The sequence below is a fragment of the Microplitis demolitor genome, chromosome 2, assembly GCF_026212275.2.
Source record: "Microplitis demolitor isolate Queensland-Clemson2020A chromosome 2, iyMicDemo2.1a, whole genome shotgun sequence".
In the NCBI taxonomy this organism is placed as follows: domain Eukaryota; kingdom Metazoa; phylum Arthropoda; class Insecta; order Hymenoptera; family Braconidae; genus Microplitis; species Microplitis demolitor.
This window is the reverse complement of record NC_068546.1, coordinates 22,670,238-22,698,228: the sequence shown is the minus strand read 5'-3', so window position 1 is coordinate 22,698,228 and position 27,991 is coordinate 22,670,238. Positions and strand designations below refer to the sequence as shown.

Genomic DNA, 27,991 nt, shown 5'->3' with positions numbered 1-27,991 from the left:
ATCTACGAAATAGAAAGAAAAATTGTAAGTGATCAGTGAACAGAACTCCAAGGAGGCAGCTAGTGGCCAACGAGCCTCGGCAATAATCGGACGTGTTTACGTTTTCCTTTCCTTTTTAAATCACAAATGAACAATAAATACATATACATATACATATAAATACAAATATATGTATATCCATACATTTCTCCACCCAGTGTACAGCAACCGCGCGTGAATCTGCGTAAAAAACTCCGAGAGAAAAAAAAGGTAATTATTTGAATCAGTGATCAATCAGCAGCTAATCAGTCCCTCCCATAAAGTGTTTTCCGCCCAAAAGACATAACGACAACGCGACCAAGCCAAGCTCTGTTCCACTCTGTTCTCTGTATCAGCTCTTGTCTACACTCTAGTGCTCTAGTGACTTAAAGTTTCATTAAAACTGTGCGTGTGTGAAAAAAAAAAAATTCAAATTCAAATAATTCAAAATAACTTATGATTGTGATAACCGATAAGTTGGTATTTAAATGAACATTAAGAATATTAACCTAATATAATTATTATTCGTATTGTGTACGACGTAGTATAATAATAATAACAATAAAAATAAAAAAAGATAACGAAACCCGAGGACACTGGCCTCGCGTCCTCCGTCGTCATCCCCCGCGTTCCCCTTGTTCGGACTTACTCCTAAAAATAATTTTCTGCTAGAAGATAAATTAAATATTAAGACGTGGGATAAATTTCCAGGCGGTGAACTGATAATAGGTGACACTGGAACGTGGGGATTAAACGGGGATCAATTGTCGATGTGGAACCGACGGTTGCCGTACGGAGTAAATATGCGCGAGTGTTGGTACAGTTGACCTAACCTCTGCAAGAGAGTGCGCGAGGTACTCCTGGATAATAAATACGAGTTGTATTTTATTTAAATTTGAATTTTATTACATTTAATTAAATTTGTTGTCCAGGTGTCTGCTGGAGCAGGAGGTGATGAATAAGCGCACGGGTGGCTTAGAGCTCCAGTGCTTGTGAAGTCTGATAAGTTTTTGTAAAACCTGATAAGAGTTATTGCTGTCATAGTTGGAGACAGTGATAAGAGTAGACGTAGAGATAGACGTAGAGGCAGCTGAGGTAGTCGGGGTATAACTGGACGAGACATTCCTGTAATTTGATTGAGTAATCTCGAGTCTTGGCTGTCGAGGAGAACAAAGGAGTGAGTAATCGACAGGAGTCGATAAGCGTGCTCGGGAATAGTTAATTGCCTGGGGTATCAGATCCCTAGGAACACTTGATGGCAGTAGTGGGGCCAAGCCGGCACTCGCGGGTGTCCATGAGCGTCTCGATGTCGCTGATGCAGGGGGGTGGAGCAGCCGGTGGAACCGCTGGCAGCTCCACGGGGACACATCCCGGTCAAGCAGTTCTTGCTGCTCAGGCACCCCCTAATTATTATCATCCAGCTGCTCCTGCGCCTCAATCTCAACCACCACCAGCTCAGGATCCTGTTCAGCCTGATCGGCCTATCGGTTATGGAGCTTTCGGCGTCGTCTGGTAAGTCATTGTCCCAAATACTTTTCCTTTAAAATTTTTATACATTCTTTTCATTCCTTATTCGGGTTTTGCCATTCAGAAACTTGCATTCTTTCATACCAGGATCTAGACCTAGACCTGAAATTTATATTCTATGCTAGACGTTAGTTTGGGCTTAGAATTTTTCTACCTGGACTTGAACCCAGACAAAGGCGCAAAGATTTTTTCTTTCGGAGCAAGAATCTACAGTGTGGTTTTTTTTTATTTAAAAGAAATTCAATATCGGGAGTGCGTTGAAGATAAAATTCAACGAAAGATCAACGACACCAAAGAATTTTATTTCTTTATATTTATAAATGCACTTTAATTTACTGACAAGTTAATTATTTTAAATGCGCTCTCGATTGCTGCATAATTATTTACGTCAGAAATTTACCACGAGTATGCAAAAAAAAAAAAACGTCATCAAGTACATGAGAGAGAGAGAGAGAGAGTTCCCTCAACTCGTCAATTAAAGTTTTCTACCCCTATGATATTTTTCAGCTCCCTGTGCATTTTTCGGCGGCACTGAGAGAATGAAACCGTCTGTTCTATTGAGAGTTGAACCACATGCTGCTGCAGTATTAGTATAAAGTATAGTGTAGAGTATAGTATTGAGTGTATAGTAGTGTACAGTATTGAGATTGTTAGGGATGAGAACCAGAGAGTGCAGCTAGTATTTTTTTTTTTTTTTTTTTTTCGAATACGAGCGGGCATTCGTGCCCTATTCGCTCCGGGTTTTCCCCCCGTGAGTTACTACACCACAACTACTCCCCCGTGTTGGTTATACGGAGCCCCCTTGGTCGGACCGTCTGGCGTTTATACTTCGAGTGAATGCCCTGTCAATTCACATATCATCTATCCCATCCCCCGGTGCTTTGTTGTTATATTACATGTCCTTCTTTACATTCAACAGCACATGGAAAATACATTTTTTTTTTTTCATGCCTATTTAGTTGGTTTTTCAAACCAACAACCAGTTTTACTCTGGTAGTTTTCATTTTTTTCATTATAAATTAATGGGATTTAAATTTCAAATATCTGCTTTGAAAATTGGCGGTTTTTTTTTTTTTTTAATTTGACTGAAAGTGATTTTTAAAAATCCAAGAGGAAATTTTTATTAAAGCGGGTTTTTAATTGAACATTTAAAAGTACATACTTGAGTTACATAAATTACAATTTGAATTTAAAATTTAAAAAATGATTAGTAAATTTGATTGGGAGTTATTAGTTATCGAAATTGGTTACTAAATTCAGACAAAGCAAAAAAAGTTTAAGTAAAAAAATTTAAACCCAAGACAAGTTTCGTACGAGACTGCAGGATATTTTAGAGGGTGGAAAGTCCTTACGGTGTACGACAGCTGCGGCGTCACCTGCCTCAGCAGCTGGCACGCCCGTATGAAACCGGCGCCGGTGAAAAATCCCGCGGGAAGAACACAAGAAGCCCCGATACCAGTTCGAAATCAAATAAAATGAGACTCACTGAATTACTGAGATATATATCTCATATCTGATTCGTTCCTTCTTATCGCTTCTCTCCCCTCTTATCAAAATTTTCAGATTTCAAAGATTTAAAAAAAGTTTAAAAATATTTTAGCATTTTATGTCATGCTCTACATATTTACTGCATTAATATACATGTCTTCAAGGATGTAAGTTTTCTCTCAGATCCGGATTATCTCGTGACATCTCTTTAATTCAAGTATTTGTATTTTCTTTTTTTTTTTTTTCCTTTATCTCAATATAAAAAAATTCGGTCGACGGTGCCGGAAGTGACGGGCCAAGTATATATCTATATACACATATATATACATGCATACATATATATGTGTGTGTATTTAGTACGAAAGAGAATTAAACAAGCAAATGAAGAGAGAGTAAGTGAGTAACATACAGTAAGAGAGCAAAGAGAAACGGGAAATGACGCACGTGTTGCCGCCATTTCCGTACAGTAACAAAGTTAACTTGGTTTTTCATCGAATGCTAGCAAACATGATGTGAGAACATGAATTTAATGAAACTCGTTTTGGAAGTTGAGACCCGCAGTCAGTATTTCCCAGGACCAGCTGCAACCTGGATTCGCCGATGAATTTTGCACGAGTTTATAAAATAAAGTTTCAAGAAATTTTGTCAGACTTTTGATTTTTTTTTTCTCTTCTTTCATTTTTTATTGCAACGTGTCGATTCACCTGTCATACCACGACCTCGAGATAGTGGTTAACCGGTCTCTATTTTTTCTCTCGCTTCCACTCTCATGTTGATCCTTATGCTTCGCTACTCTATATATATATGTATATATACTATCGTGCTATAGGTATACAAATACACGAGTACATACACGACGAATGCAATCTCGCGCCGTAAAAGAAACAAAGAGAATCGTGTCAAGTCCGTATACCCGCGGTTTCATCATTGTCATTTGCCTTCCTCGCAGAATGTACAGCACTGTAGTATTTGATCTGCAATAGTAAATTTAAAATAAAATTATGTACTGAGTCATTAAAAAATTCAAAATTTACTCGGAGTTATTTTGAGCGACAGAGCTCGCGCTTTTATATAAATGGGAGGTAAAAAAAATTAAATCTGCGATTACAAATAAATTTAAAACAAGTATTAAGTAGCTTTGAAAGAGAACAAAGAAAGTTGAGTCACGAGTGTTTTGAGTGCGCCAAGGAGAGCAACGGCACAGTAGTCTGTTAAAGTAAACGAGAGCTTTACAGAAAGACCGAATGAACAAGAGAGAGAGAGAGAGAGAGAGAGAGATGAGTTTAGCAAAGAAAAAAAATTTTAAGACTTAGAGAAGTGAAGAGAAGAGGAGAGAAGAGAAGGAGGTTGTATGACGATAGAGGTATAGGTAGAGGTATATTGGACATCGAGTGAAGCTAATGTAATGTAATGTAAGAAAAGAAACAGGAATACAAGAGAAGCCAGAGGTAAAGGTACAAGTTAAGGTAAAGCCCGTACTCTCTGTGTGTAAGACACCGTGACGGCCACTGGCCTTCTTCCCTTCTTTCTTCGCTACCTCCCTTATATTATATTCTCTTTACTTCATCATCATCATTTTCATTCTCATCTTTATCCTTTTATTCTTATTCGCCAATTATGTGTCCTTTATATATACAGGGTTGGGGGGAGGGGGCAAAAAATAGTACTCAAGGAAATTCTGTTTTCGAGGACTCAAATTCGTAAATATTTTTTTTTTCAATGGCTTCAAAGTAAATTGAAAAAATTTTCAGTTAAATGCTGAAAAAAAATTTTTACTTTTGCAGGTAAAATGGGGTACCCCCCAAAAAAGTGAAAAAAAAATTCTGGATATTAAATTTAAAAAATTTAAGCTCAATATTTAAAGAATAGAGTTGGCGCACGGAGGGGAATTTCCTTTACAATTTAAAATACATAAGAAATTATTTTTCTGAATTTCGGTTTCATGGTCTTGTAGGAAATTGAATTCCCTACAAAAAAGGTCATTAGTGTCATTTGCTAAAAGTTACAGCCCCCCTCGGCAGGTCAATTTTTGAGATAATCAGCCGTTTCAGGATTTTCATTATTTGTTGAAGTAACTTTTGAAAAATATATAATCCAAGAAAAAAAAAATCTTTTTTCTAACGGTCTAATGTATACTTAAAGCCCACCTGCGAGCTCACGTGCACTCCAAAGCAGATTGAAAAGTTTTCATAACCATACGTGGTATTTAAACAGTTAAAACTATTGAATTTATTTCACAATCTATAATTAGCTGGACTGAAAATAATATTTTTATTTGTTCTCTATAGATATAATATATGTGTGTATGTATTAACGAATAGCAGAAGCGTTCCGGAAGAAGGCACGAGGTGAAAGCTAGTTTTGTACTCGTAGTCGTACAGTTCTTACATTAGGCGAGACAAATCACTATCAGAGAAGAAAGCGAAAGAAGTGAGGCAAGTTTTCACGTTCTTCAATAAATGTATGTTGATATAAACGAAGAAAAAAATTTAATAAAACAAGCTGACCGAAATCTTGGGCATCTACGTCATCGGGAAAACGTGTTTAAGGGGGCGCTGACGATAATCGATAACACGACGTCCAATTGGTGTCCGAGATTAGGCCACGTGTGTCCATGTGCTTGTAAAATCGTGTATCACTATACCCAGAAATTCTGTCTACGTGTCTTACTTTAAGTACTTGTACAAGCATTGGTACTTGAAGTTAAGCCTAAGGCACAAATAAATTCGAATGGAATATAATGTAAGAGTTTGAAAGATAATTAAGGGAGAGATGGGTTGTATTCAAATTAGCATTCTTTTATAATTATGTAGTTTCCGGTTGGTCAATGGGGCAATTGCAAACAAATAGGCTTAGACTTAGGCTTAGACGGACATAAAGACGGCCCATAGCCCATAGATGCGGGCTATGGATTAAGTAATTTATGTTGGTAATTGTCTAGGTACTTTACAAGTTTACTTTAATGTCTTTATAATTTTATTTATTTTTTCTGAAGTAGAAAATTTAACTTCATAAAAGTTAAAAAGTATTTTTGGGAAATTATGGGTTTTATTTTTAAAATGTCAGCCCGTCACAATTACTGACATGTCTATTTATTTTATTACATAAAGTTTTTTTTTTAAGTAAATGTTTCTGATGATATAAATTTTAAATATGCCAGTAATTAGAAACTCGGGTTTTCTGGTCATTGATTTTGACATACGAGTATTACCAATAGTTTATTATTATATAAGTAATTTTATGTTTTAATAGGTTGAGTACAAAAATATATATTTATATTGGAAATCGTTAGATTGGACTTAAAATTTTGAATTTGAAAGTATTGCGGTCTTTTATATTTTTTGGCGGGTTAATTTTTGAATAAAGATTAATAATTAAATGATTGTGATAAAAAATCATTGATTATAATTAGTATAGATATTTTTTAATTTGAAATTTTTATCTAGTATTCGAAAGTAACTTTTAATGAATTTCTTAATTAGTGGAAATTTTCTGACAGTTATTTTTGATATAAGTAATTACTCCAAAAATAAAAATTTATAAATTAAAAAAAAAAAAAAAAAAAAATAGTACAAGTAAAATTTAAAATCCAGGGATTATATTTATTAACTTTCTTTTCTCATTTCTCATGTTTATAATTATTATCTATGAACATTATTAGAAAATTAATTTAAATAAAAATATGTTACATTTAATGAATGATTAATATTTTTTGTGAAAAAAAAAAAAAAAAAAAAAAAAAATCATAACATTTATTAAGTGTAATTACATTTAAAAAGTTTCAAGAGTAATTTTTCATAAATATGCTGCAGCTTTTCAAAAGTAATTTCCTCGGAAAATTTTTTTTTTTTCATCAGAACCGGATAAAAAAAATAAATTTGACTTTTTCTGACTTAAATTTGTCAACTAAACTAAAATTACATGAAATTTGACTTTTTTGACTTGAATGGATGCTAAGTAGGTCAAGTTAATCAAAAGAAAGTCAAAAATTAACGAAAATCACTCGGATTTCCGGAGTTCAATAGAAAAATCTCTCCGCATATGAAGTAAATCGGGAGTTTATTTTTCAGCAGAGTGATTTGAATTTTATTTCAACCCACATTCACTCCTTTAGAGTGAATTTCCACAAATTTTTTAGTCTAGTATCCGTTTAAGTCACAAAAGTCAAACGTGAGTTATTTTTTTTACCCGGGAAAATTCAAAAAATACAAAATTCAAGTACCAGTCTACAGATTTTCAAAAATTGATTCAAAAAAGTCTACTTTAGCTGTAGTTGGCTTGATTACAAAGTTTGAATAATTTAAAAATAATAGTCGTGTCGAAAGAGATTGAATGGTGACACAAACAATTTAAAATTTATTCAGTTCTCATTGCAATTACTGTATTATTAGTAAATCTAGAGCCCTGAGGGTTTTTAAATTCTGCTACTGTTGATAATTATGATGAGAAGCTAAATTGCGAAAAGATGTCAAGGTCCATAGTATTATTTACTATGAAATTATTGTTTTATTTCAAAATATATTTCCGTGTACTTTTATTTTCAATCGCCAAGTAAATATTTGATTTCGTACCATCGGCCTTATCATTGATAGTTCATAATCATGTGTTATCAGTATCCTGAAGACTTTGTTTTGTATTTGGTCTCGACTCACCTGGATGTTTGCAACACATCGAGTCTACTGAAGAACATGATATTTTTCAAAACACTTTGCGTCAATCGCAGCTGGAAAACTGAACTAATTCTGAAATATAATTTTTTTACTCCTTTGGTACTTTGTGAGCTATATAGCAGCTGTTGGGAAGCAAAAAGATGCCAAAAACTTATGGAAACCTTGTAGCAGTAAATTATTCACGAGCAAATGAGCCAAAAATTTTATTCCTCACGATAGTCTGGAGGACTTCCAGATGTTTTAAGGAAAGATGAACAAGAAAAAGGAATAAAAATACGGATAAGGTGAATGTGAGGGTTTATGCAACAAGAAATAACATTGCTCTACTCGTGCGGTGTGTCAGGATTGCCAGGTGCGTGTCAGGTGCGAGTTTAACATACATTGTATAGAATAAAAATTATTTTTATTTATTTTTAAATAATATATAATATAAGAAAGAAATAAAAGATGAGTGCATAAAAGTTACGACAGGATGTGGCGGTTTTTGTTCATCCTATCGACTTTTCCCATGGTGGGTGTCTGACCAACCAATGCAATTTAAATGCTAATATATAAATAAATATATATCAAGTTGGTCTAATTTTTTAAAAATTCTATTTGCCAGTAAAATATATATGAATATTAATTTGTCATTAAAAAAATTTTTTTATGATTTTTTACCCAAAAATTAAATGGTAATTTTGTCAAATTTTTTTTCATTTAATTTTAATGATTAAAAAAACAATTTGATATATTTTTTATCAAATATATAATAGGGTCAGCAAAATTGTGAAAAAAAAGTCCGCTATTAAAAAATTTTATTGAGACTTTTGATAATAATCCAGATATTTTTGGGTTGAAACTGATAACAGCAAAAATAAATTATCACCCAAGATATTTATATATAAAGCAAAATTATGACGCATTGGTATGGGTCGTGTAACTTTACTGTAGGATCAGAGAGTGAGCTGAGTTTTATTGGCAGGGCAAGAGTTGAGTGTAGAGATCCAGATGGAAAGTAAAGGCATCAGTGAGCCAGTATAGATATAAGACACTGGCTGGAGACTAGAGAGAGAGAATGGAGCCGAGGATAACCAGGGGCTTCTATAATATAACTGATACCAAGTCAAAGTCGACTAGACAAGACCAGAGTGGTGTTTGCTATTATATTAGTCGTCCCAAGGCCTCGCCATATTCGATCCAATCTGTGGAAGCCGGCTTAGTAGTAAACCACTAAAAACCTTTTTATAATTATCAATACCAACGGCTAAATTCGCTGCAAGATTGGTCTTTTCTCCAAGACTGCTCGTAAAAGTCATTTATTTTTTTTTCGGCGCATTACGGTACTTAGATACTGACCAACCGGAACTTTAGCATCGTGTCCAAGGTCAACTGGGCCTAGAAAGTATCAGACATTTAACACTATTTGGATTCCAGTCGACTTGCTGGCGGTTTTAAATTGCACTGTCTATCTGTCTGGGTATTTTTGTTGGTACAAAGATGATGATAATAATGTGTATGAGTTAAAAGTTTAGCCCGGTTGATACAAGTGCTATCAGTATTAAAAGTCTGGTGGATCGATAGCAGAATGTCTGGTAGCAAGTCGTTGAATCTTCAGATACAGTCCAAAATGAGTTTGTTTGAAGATGAGTAGACAGGAGAGACGGGAGAGACAGAGACTGGGAGCGAAAACTGAGGACTGGGACAAGAGCAAAGAGAGCAACGAAGAAGAGCTTCACTTTGGAGTTTGAAGAACGCAGAAAAGGTGTCCTCGTTGGCATCCCTCCTTGGTCCAGGATCTCGTTTCGATCCCGGGTAAAGCACACGTCGTCATGGCAACACCCGAAGTAGAGTAGGCAGCGGCAAGAAATATTCCCCACGATCGTTATTGTCGTCATCAACATCATCGACAACGTCATTATCGGCGTCATCAATATCCTCCATTATTTTTACTTCAGCTTAGTTGGTTTTTTTCTTTAATTTTTTTTCATTTTTTCGTCGTATTAAGAGAAACATGAGCATGGAAGAGCATTAATTTTAAACTTTACCGACACTTTTGCCCTTTAGCGCAAGTAGGAGGTAGTTGTGTGATGCCTGTGCTGCATAATGAAGGTAATAGAAGCAGGACAAAGCGACTGAGGAGAGCTGAGCAATGCACGTGCTGGTCTAGTATCATATAGTCACCGTCTCGCCCAGGAATATGCTAATTGCGACGCAGTTATTACGCTGGGCGACGCTTGGCCGCAGAGCCACCAATGAGCGACAGAGAAACCGCAACAACAACAGAGAGAATGAGACAAGGAACAGGTACAGACGTACTGAGGCTGCTATTGAGGGACAATCGACCCCCTGTGTGGATATTGCGTCGACAGGTTGACGTGGATACATGAATATCGATTACGAGATAACTAGAATACTCATGTCTCGTGGGAAAATTTTTTTTTTAAAAAAATAGAGTCCATGTTGACGCAAGAAATCATCTCTGTCTTGTTATCAAGGACTGAGTCCTGGAAATTTTAAAATGCGCGCAAGACGGTGAAAAGACAGGTGATTAAAGATAATTATTTTCACTGTAAAATTGTGAATTTAATTTAATTTATTGCGACACGGACGAGAATACTCAAGTAGATGCCATTCTGTAAATTTATTTAAATTGATTTGATTTAGTTTTAGTTTTAGTTTTACTTTTTCTTTTTTTTTAGTTATCTTTACGTTTAAATTGCCGACAAGAGTAATTAATTGTCGCTGCTCAGCTCTGAGAATAAAATCACGTGATGTAGAAAAATAGAGCGAGACGGATTACGTGAGATGTCGTTTGCTTGGTTTGCTGGTGAGCTAAATGGCGGCGAGAAAATATCGAGAACGCTGGACAAAAGATATTGGCTTGGTGGTCACGAGGGGAATAAAAAAGAAACTGAGGGACTAGTAGGAGAAAGAGAAGGTGGAAGACTAAATGTATGTTAAGAATGAGTAAGTGAGTAAATGTGAGTACGGGTGAGGGCGAGGGTGGATGTGTGATTGGTGGGTGTGTGAGGCATAAAGAATAAAAAAAAAGTAAAAAAGAGGCCGAGTTATAGTAATAGTGCACCAGGAGACAAGAAAGATATAGAGCCACGTGCCGCAAAGCAGATAGGCACGTAACTGCATTACGCTGCCAGTTTTCCCACTGGGCTTCGGATTTGCGTTTACGTCATCGCCGATGTGCTCCGGTTACAACTCCGAGACCAAGACTATCTACTTCACTCTGGCACACTGTAACACACAATACAATTGTGTGTTCTCTGCACAGTATTTGTATTAATACTGTAGGTACTGGTATATTACTCACAACAATACTTACGGCAATGTGTCAACGTGACACTCGACAATTGCTGCTGAACTACTCATGATGAAAAATCTCTTTGTTCGTTTTTTACTCGCGTTATCTTATATTATTCTTGTATGTCTATATGTCGGTATATCCAGATATGTATATTAATATTTTTTTTAAAATCAATGTCGAAATCATACTTTATCGTACGTACATTAGTACGACAATTGTTTTAAATACTTATCACCTCAAAATAACGGCTAATGGTTCAATGAATGGCCTAATTTTCATTGGAAATTTTTAAAAAAATATTAAGACTAAATTTCATAGATGGGAAATTTTTTGTAATAGAAAAATTTCGAACTTGAGTAAATTTTCTCATATTTTATTGAAAACAATTTGACGTCAAAATTTATGACTAGAGTTAAGACAATTAGAAATTTTATGATTTTTCTTTCAAAAAATCAATTACAAAAAAACTAAAAATATGCACATGTAGAAAATTTTAAAAACCATATGTGCAATTTTTTCAAGATTTTTTTTTTGTAATTTATTGTTTTTTAAAAAATCCTAAAACAATTAGGCGTCGGCTACAGAATCATATTTTTTTTTGGGTTCCATACAAAGGAAAATTATAAAAATTTTATTTTTCAAAATATTGACATTTCGCGCTCTATTCTGATACTAATTCTCAATCACATTCTGGGTTAAAAAAATTAAAACAATTTAAAATTATATTTATATCAAGTATTACAACAATTACACTAATCGTAGTAATGTGTTCGATGATCAATAAATATTAGTGATTCAAATTTAAAAGCGCCAAAAAAAAGTTTAAATTTTCCGGCGAATTAACGATCGCACCCGCACGCGAAGCCGCTTTCTAGTGCCAGCAATCGATCGTCCACAAGTACAAGACAATAAGATGAAATTTGTTTATTATTTTTATCCTATAAATATACATATAGTCATACATATATATGACTATATAGTAATTGGTTTTGTTTTTATTGCATTGCATTGCAGTGAATTTAGTGTAAAGCATGTGTGATATTTGCAACAGGTGCAAGTCGACGTATAAAAAAATTTATTGCGAAAAATAAATGCTGACGAAATTTAAAGCTGAAAAGTTTAAAAAAAATGTTTTTACAAGGATCAAATAATTGAAATAATCACACGAGGGAATATCAAAGGGTCTACACACATACATATATGTATATATAATACAATAGATACTATATACTGACCATTTGCAATTGGTGCGTTCCCGTTACGTCGCGATTATACTCAGGGTTCTGGGTTGCGTATCACCCTCGTCCTCGTGTCACGGTGACGGTGTAATGGAAAGGGTGCGTGACGAGGATAGCAAATGAGAAGGGGAGTTGTACTGGCCAACCTCTGGTTCTATATACATATAGCCTATCCCCAAGCCATGGGATATGGATCGATACTGTACTATTCTCCTTCTTCGTCTCTCCCTTACCCAACTGCTTTTTCGTTTCATAGATATACAATAAACTGACATAAATTAATAAATAAACTTTTTTAAATAATGAATTTTAAAAAAAAACTCATTTTTTATCAGTTTGACTTATAGTTCACCCCTTGTTTACTCTCAGATAAATGTAACCAGAAAAAAATGTATTTATGTGGCAGGGTGACAATTATTTGTTTTTCGAGTTTATCAATCTCACTTCGATATATCTTAATTATTATCGAAATAGAATCTCCACTTTGAGCCTTTGTTATTTTTGTTGCTCACGAATTTATTGAGGAAATCATAAAAATAGCTGATTCATTTCTTTTATCATGATTTTCTTGATGAAATTTTGCTGATAAAAATAAACAAAATTTTTTTTACCCTTTTATTATTTTTCTTAATTTAATTAATTATATATTTTACATAGAAAAATATTTATATATATATGTATATATATTCTGGATAATTATTGAGAAATCAAAATTGAAAAAAATAAAAAGACAAAATTTTAAAAATTATTTTACCGCGAAAATTTTAAGTGTGATATAAATTTAAAAAATATACTCAGTAACTATTCTTACAGTACATAAATATTAATAAAAATATATATGAAAATAAAATTTAACTATTTAAAATTAAAAAAATAATTCTGTTCTAAAAATGAAACATTTTCTTGACTGCGACTGTATAAAAATATCAATAAATATATGATACTAAATTTAAAAATTAGGCGCGTAATAATTTGACAAGTATAAAAAATTGGTTATTAAATAAAAAAAAGAAGTTAAAATATCTAAGTCTCGATTGTTAAAAATTAATCAGAGTTAATAATTGAATGTAGTAAATTGATTTAATTATTTTAAATGACATTAAATGTTGGCACGAGTATAATAAACCAAACGAGCAGACGACCAAGAGACCTAAGAGAGAGATATCGAGAGACTAAAGGCGTGTGTATTAAATGAAGAGGCTGCAAGCGATTAATCTGATGATTGACGCCAATAAATAAATGAGATTTTCATCGCCGACGGTGGCTCGTTATACCCATGCACACATCCAGCCTCTACTGCAAACATTTTTTAAGTATCATATTAAGTTTTGTTACTTTTAATGAACCTTAGAGATTTTAATTACCAGTTTTCATTTTTTTATTCATTATATATATATCCAAGTATGTAACGTATCATATATCATATCATACCTTCAAGTAAACTTGTATTACGTTAGACGTAACATTAGTTTCATTAGTTCCCTCGAGTGCACGCACTTTGCAAATGCACTTCAAGGGCGAAGTACGCTAACGACCTGTTGCGTGTGATTTTTATGTCCAGCGGGGGTATTCTCTCATCTCTCTCTCTAGATATTTTTTTTATTTCATCACATCCCAATTGCCATCTACATTCCGCTAATACCGCAATTCACACAATTTAAACCATTCGTCACTCTCAGGAATTAAAAATAAATATTTTATATTCACGTGGATCCGCGCCCGCACCCGTACCCACACCCACACCCGCTCTATTTTATTACTACCGGTATAGTAATACACGAATTTATTTACCAAACGGGTTTTGCATAAAAAATCTAGGGCAATCCAATTTTAAAATCATAAGAAATGTACAGAAAAACAGGATTTCTTCTCGTCGAAATCTAAGGCATACTTTGAACCTGATTGACCTACACTAGACCTTATGGACATAATATTGTAAAAGCTTGAAATGAACCAACTTAGACTGGCAAAGGCATGAATTAGACCTACGTGCGTCATAAAACGAACTAAATTTTTTAAATCGACCCTCTGTTAGTTTCAGTCTGGGACCCAATTCACTCTTGGGTATCATTTGCTTATGGGTCACTTGCATCAATTCTCCAGTATTCCTTGCAAGTTCTTCCTCTTGTCAACTTTAGGTACGTTCGTTCCAGGATTATGTCCACGCAGGTACAATTCTGGCCTTCCTTTATGTCCTGAAAAGTCTAATGTAGGTTTTCAATGCTTGTTTAGGTTCAAGTATGCCTTAGATTTCAACTCTGGTTGGCACAAGAAAAATTTTTCATTATGAAATGAAGGCAAATTTTTTTTTTCTTCAATTCATAATGAAAAAAATTTCTTAGACCAAATTAAAATTTTCTTGGGGCAAATGGAAATTTCTCGCGCCAAGAAATCCTTTTTTTCTGTAAAAATTAAAAATTCTTGGAGCAGTAAGCAGATTGAAGACTCGGATCATCATAAAATGAGTTTTAATTTCCATGAGCTGGTTAAATATTTAAATAAAAAAAAAAGTATGAAAGGTTAATGTAAAAGGTTGTTTGAGAAAATCTAAACAGATATTAGCGTAGATAACCAGTGTGAGAGGTAACCCTGTTCATCGAACCGGACGGCTCACTCTGGTCTCTGGTTCTCTGGACGTTCTCCTGGACACTCAAGATCAGTGGTATGGTTATGCTGTATATCTGGATGATTCACCTACACGGGTTAGCTCTCACCAACAACGATGAGAGAGGCACTTGCCAAACCGGATAGCGCAGCCCTGGGATCTGGATAACCGATCTCGCACGCCCCACTATCTTCTTTCTCTTTTATATTCACTCTCTTTATCTTCCCCGTGCACGTACTCTTGAAAACCAAATGCCGCATCCTTTGTGTCATCATCCAGCTTTTCATCTTTACATACATATATAGACCCCAAAATATCAGCAAATCCAATTAACATGCATCAGTTACTTGTCTTAATTTTACCTGACGGCCTACTCATTAAAATCCAGTCTTTATTTTTTCTACAAAACCTAACTAGATCAGCAAGTGTACGATCAGGTTCTAATGTGTCTTCGTCAGCATTCATAGCTGCAGAAAAGTCTTACTTGATACTCTGCTGTATATTTCACGCTGAGCTGAATCCCGCGGGTTTGAAATTATTTATAAAAAATAAAATAGGAAGTTAATGATACACTTATTAAAACAGACAGGTGGCAAGTGCGTGCCAGGTGATTTTACCTCGCGCAGATGCCCTAAGAAAATCACGAGTGACCCGCAGGATCGCGTGTTATTTCATCGCTTATTGTTTATAATCATACGGGTTTTTAAATAATAAAACAATGCGCGCTTCTCTTTTAAGCTGCTGGATATTTTTATTAATAGAATTTCAAGTGCTTTTATCTAATTTTTTTTTTTTTTTTACAGGGCTGTGACTGATCCACGTGATGGGAGAAGAGTTGCTTTAAAAAAGTTACCAAATGTCTTTCAAAGTCTTGTGAGCAGCAAGCGCGTGTTCCGCGAACTCAAGATGTTATGTTTCTTCAAACACGAGAACGTAAGTAATTACTAAAAAAAAACATTTTTTATTAATGCAAAAGTAGTTGATAATTAATAAATGAAATATTAAACAGGTACTGTCGGCACTGGACATCCTGCAGCCGCCGCACCTTGATTTCTTCCAAGAAATGTATCCTTTTGAAATGAAAAAATAAATAAATAATTATTGTGGCAATAACGGAGATGGCTCGCGGCTGAAAAGTTTTAATTATTTGAGAGAATCGGTCTGCTGGTTAGGATACAAAGTATGTGACGTCCAAAGAAGTTTAGGAGGAGTCTAGTGTGCTGAGTTTGGGAGCCACCACAGCCACCGCGGTATCGATCCGTCCTGTGTTGTAGCCCGTCGTGGGAAAGCTCGAGATTCTCACGTACACGCGTCCTGATGGCTTGTACTGGCTGCTGGTTTTAGTTTTTAAATTTTAATATATTTAAAAAGCCCTAAACTTACTCAGCTTTTCTTTCCGCACATCATCTTCACTGACATCACCAGCAGCTTACTGAGGATTCACGATATTCCAGGCAAAGACCGTAGCAGCTCGCGAGAGATAAACCCGTGAAAGAGTTTAAATAAAAATAAAATAACGATAAAGAGAGTATATATATATATATATATATATATATATATATATGTATATGTATATATGTATATAAATAAAATAAGAAAGAGGAAAGAAGCCTGAAGAAGTAAAAGGGAGAAACAGAAGTCGTTTCCCGCACGGTTGACCGGTCGGACGAGCCTGTACTGGCCTTGCGGATTCTCGACCTTCTTCTCTTTCGTTTCTTCATTTTATCCATACTCGGGTCTCTTTTTATCCAGCCTTTCTTCCATTATTTCTCACTCTCTTTTGCTCTTCCTCGTAGCTCGTTACCTCTTCTCGGTGGTTCGTGTACTCCTGAGCTGAAGTAGATCCACTGCAAGGCAACAAAGCGAAAGAGCATTAGCATTACTCGCGGATGCTTTAAAAGCCCAGTTAGAGATCGAGATGATGATGATACACACGTTGATTTGCGCTTTTAAAATAAAAAAACCAGTATTGCTACATATTGTGCTGCTTTAGTCTAAATCGCTGCACACTTTCATCCTTTATTGCTCTTGCTCTTGCTCTGGCTCTTGCTTTTACTGTTGCTGCTGCTGCTGCTGCTATTCAACTCTCAGAGCTGTACCTTTACTCAGTCTACCCGCATTCCTAACTACCACGACCTCATTCCGCCATTCTGTAGACACGTTTCGTGGCCCAAGCCGTTCGTTTTAGATTGATTAAAAAAAATATATATAAATATATATAACAATCTAGCCGCTCGATGACCCAATTCCCTGACTAAACGTATATACTTTCTTGACTATTTACTTTCAAAAGATATGTGATAACGGAGTTACTTCAAAGTGATCTTCACAAGATAATCGTCAGCCCGCAGCACCTCAGTTCGGACCACATCAAGGTTTTCCTCTACCAAATTTTACGGGGTAAGTCAGAGATAAATTTACTAGCTCGTATAAATCCTTAGTTTTAGATTTACTTTTCATGAATTCGTGGGTTCCAAAGTGCATTGAATTTATGGTATATATATATATATATATATATTAAAGTAAGCATTGAATGAAGAGACGTATCTTGATGGTGAGCACAAAGAGATCCTTGGGACCAACGCCTAGCATATCAACGAGAAACTAGAGAGAGAGTAGTCTGGATAGATGGTGGGTCATTGAACCAGCTTTTGACTGGTTAGAGGCCCGGAGGCGTCAAAGGAGCGTGATGGATCGAGAATTCGTCGGCGCTTTCGTCGCACACGTCGTTTTAGTTACTGTGAGATGAGCAGAGATGAGGAGAGACTGTGCCGTAGCGAGATGCGTGTCGTAGACCAGACAAATAGAAGTAGAGTCAACGTTATTCCAGTCGAGGGCCAAAACCAGTCCTGCGGCCGCCCATCCGTGACCCCCGGACCCCGTCATCCGGTCGGCTCATGCTTTCTCGCTCCTTCTCGGCGATCATCGTTAACACTCTTTATATATTTACAGCCCGCCTGGATTCCAGTACCCGACAAATAAAATCTACTGCATATTTTGTCTATTTAAATATTAAAACACCAAATACCAAATAGTTCCGCCCGCAATCAATAGGCAGATGACTAATTGTCATTACGCATGTCATGAGTTATTAAATAGTTGTTTTATCAGATAAAACTTAAATGATGATAATTTAGAAAAAAAAAAAGTACATTGACTGTAGCAAAGGGCTGTCGACCCTCATGTTCATCCGGTATCATTGCAGGCGTGTCAGAGGTTCTGCCTCCCTCTCACTGGTGTTCTTGTCCGTTCGCTCGCTCACTCAACACTCGACCGGAAACAGGGGAAAGTGATGCCAGGAAGAGAACCGATAGTCTGTTGCTCTCTTAAAACAGTCTCTCTTATTCTGATGCATTATTTTCATGTGCAGTACAGACACGAGTGTCTGTCTCTGTCCGATAGCTACTGAGGTCAGTGATAATACGCCAGTAAATACAAACAATTAGACAGCAGCAATAGTTGACTCTGTTGCTGGTGGAAATGGAGTTGGAGTTGGGGTTGACGCTGGGACTGGGGTGGAAGTCATACAGATGTGTCATGATGCTGGACAGCTGAGAAAATGTATCTAGACACACTGAGACGTGTGGTCGGTTGTTTGGTTAATAGATATACAGCAGTGTTAGTTATAGTTGTAGTCTGGCTACGTCTGAGTCGTATCACTGATAAGGAGTGATGACTCGCTCGCGGTCGGACTTCCTTGTCTTGGTCTTAGTCTTTGTCTTGGTGTCTTGGTATCTCAGTATCTCAGTATCTCACCCGTTTATAAGCTCAACTAGTTCACCGACACGTCCGGCATTTGAGTCAAAATACGATAAGACCAGGCGGCAATAATTATAAATAATAGTCACGGTGATAATTTTTTTTTATCCATAGCTGAGACTTAAAACTGCTAAGTAAAAAAATACCACTCCTTGGTCACGTTTTAAATTTTTTAGTTCAATGATCTTGGTTGGTATTTTAAAGGAGTGATGATAAAAAGCTGAATAGAAAAGGAGTAAGAAAAATAAGAGTAAGAATAAGAAGAGGAAGAAGAATAAATAAAAATAAGTAAGATGCAGCGGATAAAAAGAAGAGGAAGGTGGTAGACTAGATGAGAATCAATTGAGAGTTGTAACCTTGCGTAAGAGACAACGAGAACGTCAGTGAGGTCGATACGGTCGATACGCCGGGAACGGGGGAACTCACCCAGTGTAAGCGAGACAAGAAAGAGTAAAAGAAAAAAAGGTTGAAGTAAAAATAAAAATATAAATACTGGTGCGTCGCGTGCAGCACCAACACGCGGTTATTGGCCGTGCCGAAAATAAAGTTCTCCCTCACGCCCGGACGCGGTTGCTCTCCATTCTTTGTTTATTCCTTTGCTGGTCTTGAGAATCTCTCCCTGTTAATATAACAAGTAAACTGTCAGCAGGAAGAAATTATCAGAGAGAGAGATTAATTTATTGTCTGAGCAAATCTCAATTAATCCTCAACTAGACGGATGATCTTAAACCAAACGAGATGACCTGACAATTCCACCATAAATTACATATTTGATTATCGAATTTAATCGATTTGTTTGATATTACGATCAATGTTGACTACAAATGGAGATGGAGATGAAGATGAAGATAGAGAGGATGGCGTATAAATTAGATAGCGCACTGCGATTAGAAGTTGAACTGCCGTAAGCCAGTCGGAGAGAAATCGGGTGACCATTGCTGGTATAGGAGCTTGTAATCAGCAGTCGCGGCATCGCGGGCAATTAATCACTTGACTACATTAACCCAGTAGTAATTTATCTGGATGCTACCCGGGAGACACGCATAATGGCCTAGACACTCCCCATCGATCGGTAAACTCTATCCAAATTACATCTTTATCGCGATTTAAACCTCGCGGCAGGTATTTTTTAATTTATAAAAAACATTTTTATCGCAGCAAAGCCAACGCACGGTTCGGTTTAATAATTCCAGTCATGTGCTTTTTCGTGGATCAAAATTTCGTGTGTCTGTGTGTATATCATTTAAGAGCACGTTTTGGCTCATAAACTTCACTCGAATACCTCCCAATGCTAGAGCGTAATGTGTATGCTTGTGTAGGCAACCATGAGCCATACCGACGACGAGTTTGGGGTGCAAACTGAATAGGCTACGGATTACCACCGCCCTCTACTCTACTCTGCTCTCTATATATATACAATGAGCTTTGGTGGGTGTATATATAAGAGCGAGACAGAGTTTAATCGGAGAACAGAGACAGAGAAATAGAAACAGAGATTGAATGAGAGAGAGAAAATGATGCTTGACTCGGTATAATCTACCGTGAATATCAGGGAGAACTATTTGAGGACGACGGTCGAAGCTCTTGCTCTAGCTCTAGGTTTATAAACACGAGCTACAGAATTTATGATAGAAAGAGATGAGTAAAATAATATAAAAATGTATATCTGAGTCATGGATCGATTTTACAATAAAAATTATTGTTCATGTAATTTAATCTTGTAAATTTGCTGTATATATTAATAATAATAATAATAATAACGCAATTTTAAATTTTAGGACTGAAGTATCTGCACTCGGCGAGAATTTTACATCGCGACATAAAGCCGGGGAATCTATTGGTGAACAGCAACTGTGTGCTGAAGATATGCGACTTTGGTTTGGCGAGAGTCGAGGAGCCAGATAAGAACAAACACATGACCCAGGAGGTTGTTACGCAGTACTACCGCGCACCGGAAATTCTCATGGGCGCCCGTCATTATACTGCTGCGGTGGATGTCTGGAGTGTCGGGTGCATCTTCGGTGAGCTTCTGCGTCGGCGGATTCTTTTCCAAGCCCAGAGTCCTGTTCAGCAGGTAAATAAAACTCAGATTCACAAGTACAGACTTGCTGAGTTGATTATTAAGTATTAATTATTTTTTTTATACCTTTAGCTTGAACTGATCACGGAGTTGCTGGGCACTCCGACGATAGAAGACATGCGATATGCCTGCGAGGGCGCAAGGACTCATATGCTGAGACGGGCACCTAAACCTTCTTCCCTGACGGCGCTGTATACTTTGAGTAATCAAGCGACTCACGAAGCTGTTCATTTACTCTGTCAGATGCTCGTCTTCGATCCCGTGAGTATTTCAAATATAATTGTGATATATTTATTGGGTTCATCGAACTTGTTATTGATGTAAAATGTTTGACGTTTCTGTTGTTGCTGATGATGTTGATGTTGATGCTCGGTAGGACAAGAGAATCACTGTCGTCGACGCCCTTGCGCATCCTTATCTCGACGAAGGAAGACTGAGATATCATTCGTGCATGTGCACGTGCTGCTACACTACCAATGCAGGCATGAGACAATACACGTCGGAATTTGAGCCTTCGACGTCGCATCCTTTTGATGACCTGTGGGAACGTAAGCTCACTAGTGTACAGCAGGTCAAAGGTCAGTTTAATTTCCGTTTGTTTATTCTTACTCTCCTTACATTATATTTAAATATCTTAATATCAATCAAACATATTACTTAACTTCCTGTTACGGCTTTGTTGTTATTTATTATTAATAATAATCACTTTTTATTTTAATTATTCATGTCTTATAAATAAACTTTTAGCTGGTTATTGAATTTTTGTAAATATTTAATTTAACTTACACTTAAATTGACTGTATCTTTTAAACCATTGAATTTACGAGATTTTTCAATCAGACCAAAGTTGTAGAAAATTAAATTTCCTATAATTTTGGTCCTTATAAAAAATCTTTCAAAACCAAGCGTTCAAAAGTTACAGCTGTTTTAAAAAAATTCATAGCTATTTTTTAAAATATTCAATTTAACTTACACTTAAATTGACTGTATCTTTTAAACCATTGAGTTTACGAGATTTTTCAATCAGACCAAAGTTGTAGAAAATCAAATTTCCTTTCCAATGACCATAAACAACGTCCTTATATCTCTAATACCTTCAAATATTGCCCAAAATTAATTTTCCAAATTTTGAGTTTTCCTCCAACTAAAAAAAAAACAAAAATAACGTTATAATAATAATATTAAAAATGAATTATATATTACAGAGGAGATGCACAAATTTATTGCCGAACAATTGAACACATCTCGAGTGCCTCTGTGTATAAATCCGCAGTCCGCGGCATTCAAAAGTTTTGCCAGGTAATTTTTTAAAAATCCCCATATTTATTATTTATTATCATCGCAGCCGTAGTTTATTTATCTAACAAAATAGAGTGTGAGAGAGAGAAAGAGACAGAGAGAAAGAAATAATAAATAAGTTTAAGATAAATTGATCAAGTTGAGAAGAAAATCCTCTACCTTCGTCCTGTCCGTTCCATCTTTGACATTGAAGATTAAATAATAATAACAGTAATAAATAAATTTAAAAAATTGGTAATTTAATAAATAAAATTATGAAGTTTGAGTGAAATCAGTATGCAAGTATCGGGAATAATTATATTAATAATGATAAATAATTATTGATAATGATGACCTGATTCAAAAGATATATGATATTAATATTATTAATTTAACATCACGATTTATTATGTCGTCTTGCTTTACTGCCCGTTTCAAGTTAGAGCAAGTGAACCACCAAGCCAGCAACTACGTGCGCCGCGTATATGTATACAATTACTTCTACTACTACTACTACCACTACTACTACTACTACTACTATCCATATGAGCTATCTACCGCTGTGTCAACTACTATCGTCTACTTACGTCTCCTCCTCAACAAAATGATTCGAGATAAATCAGCTATAGTTGGCACAACCTCGCTCGCAGAGGTACTTAAAACCTTAAACTTTACCTTTACTATTTTTTTTCATTTTTCATTTTTAAAATAAGAGACTCAATACCAAATACCCAGTATCCAGTACCCCGGTCACTATTTTTTTTTTAATTCGGTTATTTTATTTTATTTTATAAATCCAATAATCAGGAAATTATTTTAAAACCATTAAATCTACTCCATTATTACATGACCTTAATACTTTATCAAGGAAATATATATAGTGAAATATATATGAAAGGATTGTTAAGAATTTTATTTTATACAAATTTAATTATTTAATTTTTATTAAAAAAAAATTTTTTTTTTTATGAATTTTTGCAAAAAATAAAATTTTAATTAATTAATTAATTTTTGAGCTTTAATTTGAATAAAAAAATTTGACAATTATTTTTAGCAATAATTAATTAACTAATTAAATAATTAATTACAGTCTATAGACTCAAGATTTTTTTTACACAATTTCTAATTCATAATTTTTAAAAAATTAAAAAAAAATCTAAATCTCAGACTTATGAATAAATCAAATATATAAAATTTATGAGGTATCGGGTCTCTTACAAAATTTATTTAGTTTTTATTTATTTATTTAAAGTAAATTAAATGCTCTTCCAAATCCACTCCTATAAATTTTATCAAAAATAATAATTTATTTTATTTTATTATTATTATTTTTTTTTAATATATATTTAGTATCCTTTGACCCTGGAGCGATTCGAGTAGTAGACGTTCGATAAAATAAACAAAAAAATTTAAAAAAAAAATTAAATAGCAACTGAGAATGCGACGAGTTTGGCTTTTTCACGGGATACCAATAATAATATTAATAAAAATAATAATAATAATAACAATAGTGAGGGTTGAGATCGCGTGGTGGTGACACGCGACTTGTCGTCAGTAAAATCTTTGATAGTTTCTCACGCCCAGACAACTGTCTGTACTACAACTGTCTAACAGGACAACTTAGGGGTGATAAAGTGAATCTGAGTGTGAGAACCGTTTAAAGAAATAAATAAAATAAAATAAAACAAGAGAATAAGAGAAAAAAGAGAAAAAAGAGAGAAGAAATGTTGTATTGCTATTGGAGATGGAGTCGATGTTGATGTTGATGTTGATGTTGGTGATGGCGATAGGACGAGGAAGAGGATGTAGCCGGAAGTGTTTGAGGTACGCGTGCCTGGCTCGATATCGATCGACATCGAACCTCGAGCTTAGCCGTAAACACTTTGAGAACAAAGGCTAAATCGATTGAGGAATAAATTAAATGTAATATTATTATTATAAAATAGAAGTGAATGAGACTGAGTGGATTTACTTGAATATAAATAATTAATTAATTAACTAATTAATTTGAAATAATGTCACCACGCGTGAACTCTAAGCATGCTCGTCGCTTTCGATCTTTATCTTTTTTGCTAAAATACTTTCTCAGCAAATTTTTTTGTAATTATTGATTATTGATTTTATAGAATTTGTAGTTTACTTTTTTTTTATTTATGTAGACTGGTCGAGTTGTCGATGTGGTTCCTGATATAGATTCCGGGTTAGACTTTATGTGCATTATTAATTTACATTTAATTATTAATGAATAATTTTATTGCTAATTAAAAGCTTTATTGATTTTTTTTATAAATATTTTATCCTCATGCATAATTATATTAATTTTAATTACTATGACAATTGATACTGAGTCAGTTCTAAAAAAAAAAGTATTGACAAATTTTTCAGATAAAAAATTGGTCGGATAAATTTTTAAATGTATTTCGCAGAGGTACCGATTTTGGCGCCACTTTTTGAAATTTTAAATAAAATGCGCAATGATAATTAATTTTTAAAATGTCTACTCAGATGTTTTTGTCACTCTATTGAAATAGAAATTTTATTTTATACTTTTTTATTAATTAAAATAAAGTATTAAATATCAAAAAATGAAACAGTGGCCAAAAATGATATACTTTTACCGTATATTTAAATAAAAAAAAATATATCATACAGCTGCATATAAAGTCGACCCAATTTGTTACCGTACCTAATCCGTAAATTCAATAAATAATTTCTCATAATCTTAAGACACAAATATATAAATAAAAAAAAAAAATATCAAATGTCCTGCACACAATTTTCTTAATTACAATTTTAAAATCCCTCTTACCACGACAATTACAAAACAACTAAATATTAAAATAATTATTTCAGTTCCACTGTGGCACATCCTTCGGAATTACCACCGTCACCTCATCAGTGGGAGTAATCATCAAACGTCACTACAAAAAAAAAACAAACAGTGATAATACTAATGCATTTAATTGGAGTATTATCAGTAGGACGTCCTCCAGCTCATCCTCAAGGATGTCCCGACGACATTGAGTTGATTATTAATATCCGATACGATCTGATCTTATATATGATTAAATAAAAAAAACTAACGGGGAGAAGCCGCAATAACGTTCATGGACGTGATAATAACGTTCGTGAACCGAGAGCCAAGAGAGACAATAGACTGCCGAGTACTTTGTAGCTTCGAATTTCAATACTAGCTGATAAAAAAAAAAAAATGTTTTAAACAAACATTAGTTCTGTTTTATTAAAAATAGATAAATCTTTTTCTTTAAGAGACGAGTACATAAGACTGGGGAATTTAAAATAAAATCAAGGGATGGGAAGGTAGATAATTTTTTCATTGATAAGTAGTAGACAATTTATCCAGTTTTTTTTTTTTTAATTAAAACGAGGAAGGCCAGTTTTTACTATTAGATTTTTTCATCATTTAACTTAACACTATTCCTCGTTTTTTCTTATTAATTAATTAATTAATTGATAAATAATTACTATAATAATAAATAATTATAGATATAAATATTCAGGCGTACGTTTAAAAGCTGGCAAAAAATGCAATCCTCGGATTGATTTGAAATAAAAATTAAGATTTAAAATTTATCAGGAAGCTGATGCGGTATCGCAAATTTATGATATTTATTAATAAATGCTTCCATGTTATAGGAACGTGCAATTCCTAAAGCAATTGAATTTAAAAAGTAATTAAAATAAAATAAAAAATTTAGGCGGGAAAAAGAAAAAATTTGAATTGAGATTTAAACAAATAATTGAGGAAATTATTTGGAATAGGATCTTGTAAGTGCGATAACATTCTCACAGAGTCGTGCTGACTCGAGTGTCTTAAATAATAATAATAAATTTAAAAAAGATACTCGGAAATAACGTTATGAGTGTGATTTTAGTGATAAGTTAACGGCTTGGAGATAATTTTTACCACGAGATCCTAGGCCTAAATATAAATAGCTACGATTGTAATTGTAATTGTAATCTTTAATTTTTAAAGACAGGTAACAAAACATACGGATATTAATTATAATTATATTGATAATAAATATAAACAAACGTAATTATTGTACGAAACATAAATTTAACGTTTTAATAACAGTAATGTGTTCTTTTTTAACGCGTAGGGAATGTCTACGTATAACTTAACGTTTATTTCAATTAGCTAATTTAAAATGTTCATAGATTGTAATAATTAATGAGTTTGTCGGATAAAGTAATTAAGGATATTCTTAGAAATTACTCTCCACTTATTTTAAATTATCCAGATTATAATTTGGGAATTTTATCAATTAATTTAAAAAGAATTAGAGTGTTAAGTAAAAAGGACGATGTATTTATAATTTTCCAGGATGTAGATTTTAAAAAATAACTTCGTTTAATTAATTTTCAAAATTTATATCCTGTCAAAATAAAGACATAGTCCTTTTTTTAAGACACTGGAATTTTTTTTTTAATTAATTAATAAAATTGAATTTGGGACAGTCAGACATGAACTTGCCCTAGAGAGAGAATGAACTTCAGAGTCTCTCCCACTACTAAAACTTTTCAAACTGCGCATGCGTAAAAAACAGTGGGAGAATCTTTAGTATACAGAACCCCCAGAGTGGGGTAAAGACCGAAAATACGTGAGGTAATTTTTGACGGATAATTTTGAAAAATGAAGGGTAATTTCTGAGGCTGTCTGAATAATTGAAAATAGTTATTGTACTCAGTTAATTAACTAATCAACTGAATGAAAATGCAGATTTAACCCTCCTACGTAACCTAAAAATATTGCAGTTTGTGTAAAGAAACGCATTTGGTTATTTGTTGCTGATCATCTCTGCGTCACATGATTCACATGTAATAATATTTAGTGAATTACTCTTGTCATTTAAGTGCAATGGAGTAATTTCACTTTACATTAGTGAGTGGGGGTAATCATACAATTAAACTGTTTCTTCACGCGAACTTGAAATGTGGGGTTCGCCACCTAGCGGCGTATAGTTTAATCAACTAACGCTTAACATTATTCCATTTGTAAATAAGTCATCACTGTACATATTTATTGATATAAATAAATAAATTTATCCTTTTTTGGGTTTCTCACAATTTTAAATATTTATCCGACAAACTTGTTAATTAATTTCTTTTTAAATTGTAATTCATAAAATGTCAGGTTCTGTAACATTTAACCCGAGGACAAAGTTACTGAAGTTTATAATCATATATTGTTTATTTAAATAAATCAGTTTCTGTAAATTTATAATTCAAAATTTCAAAATAAAAACTAGGAAAACTGCATTAGAAATTAAATAAAAAAATTTTAAGCTCAGTGATCAATTAAAAAAATTTTAATTATTGTAAAAAATTTTAATAATTTATTACTGAGTTTAAAAATTAATTTAATTATAATTTATATTAAATTGTTGATAATTGATGTCTAATTTAAATTTACGATTATTGAGCTTCTGATTATTTTGTCCTCGGGTAACTAGTCGCGGTACCATCAAAAGATTTTGTTAAAAAAAAAGAAAAAAAAAAGCTGTTCCATTAAGCAAATGAATTTGCAATTGTAAATAATTATTCTATAGCCAGTAATGACAAATTGATGGATTATAATAATAATAATATACTATTATTATTAAAATGTTTATAATAAAATTGTAATAAGCGTATTTTAGACTGTCCTGCCAATTTAGCCAGCGAATGCTGCCGAGTTAAAAGAATAAAGATGAAAACAAAAGGAAAAATAGCAAATAAATAAATTTGAGTTGACAGAGGAGTTAAATTAAATTTGAAATAACTATTTCTATTTGTATTTGTACATAAGCAAAGTGCACTGCACTATTATTTGGATATATATCCAGGATTAAAAAACTAAACAAAAGCATTTCTCGTAAGATCTCATTTAAAATCCATGGGTATTTGGATTTTATCGAGTACGACTAAATAAAATCTCACGAGCATGGAGATTTATTAAGAATAAGATATACTATTGTAGAATTTAAAATAAGTTTACGTAAAAATAAAAATAAATAAACTTAA

The 27,991-nt window shown here is 33.9% G+C and overlaps 1 protein-coding gene across 4 annotated transcripts; it reads left to right on the top strand.

Moving 5' to 3' along the window:
- The first annotated feature begins 46 nt into the window (after positions 1 to 46).
- LOC103579781 (serine/threonine-protein kinase NLK) lies at positions 47 to 27,991 on the top strand. 4 transcript variants are annotated; one of them, XR_549558.2, is made up of 10 exons: positions 47 to 1,530; positions 15,651 to 15,780; positions 15,857 to 15,912; positions 17,141 to 17,247; positions 20,385 to 20,680; positions 20,759 to 20,947; positions 21,063 to 21,264; positions 21,892 to 21,985; positions 22,404 to 22,616; positions 24,818 to 27,991. XR_549558.2 is itself a non-coding variant. In XM_053742967.1 (10 exons), the coding sequence occupies exons 2-10, from the start codon at positions 1,274 to 1,276 to the stop codon at positions 24,870 to 24,872; spliced, it is 1,386 nt and encodes a 461-aa protein (XP_053598942.1). In that variant the 5' UTR covers positions 47 to 249; positions 951 to 1,273; the 3' UTR covers positions 24,873 to 27,991. The 4 variants fall into 4 exon arrangements, 3 of the variants coding, with proteins under 3 accessions (XP_053598942.1, XP_008559528.1, XP_008559527.1); XM_053742967.1 differs by lacking the exon at positions 22,404 to 22,616 and having other exon boundaries at positions 47 to 249; positions 951 to 1,530; XM_008561306.2 differs by lacking the exon at positions 22,404 to 22,616 and having other exon boundaries at positions 47 to 872; positions 951 to 1,530.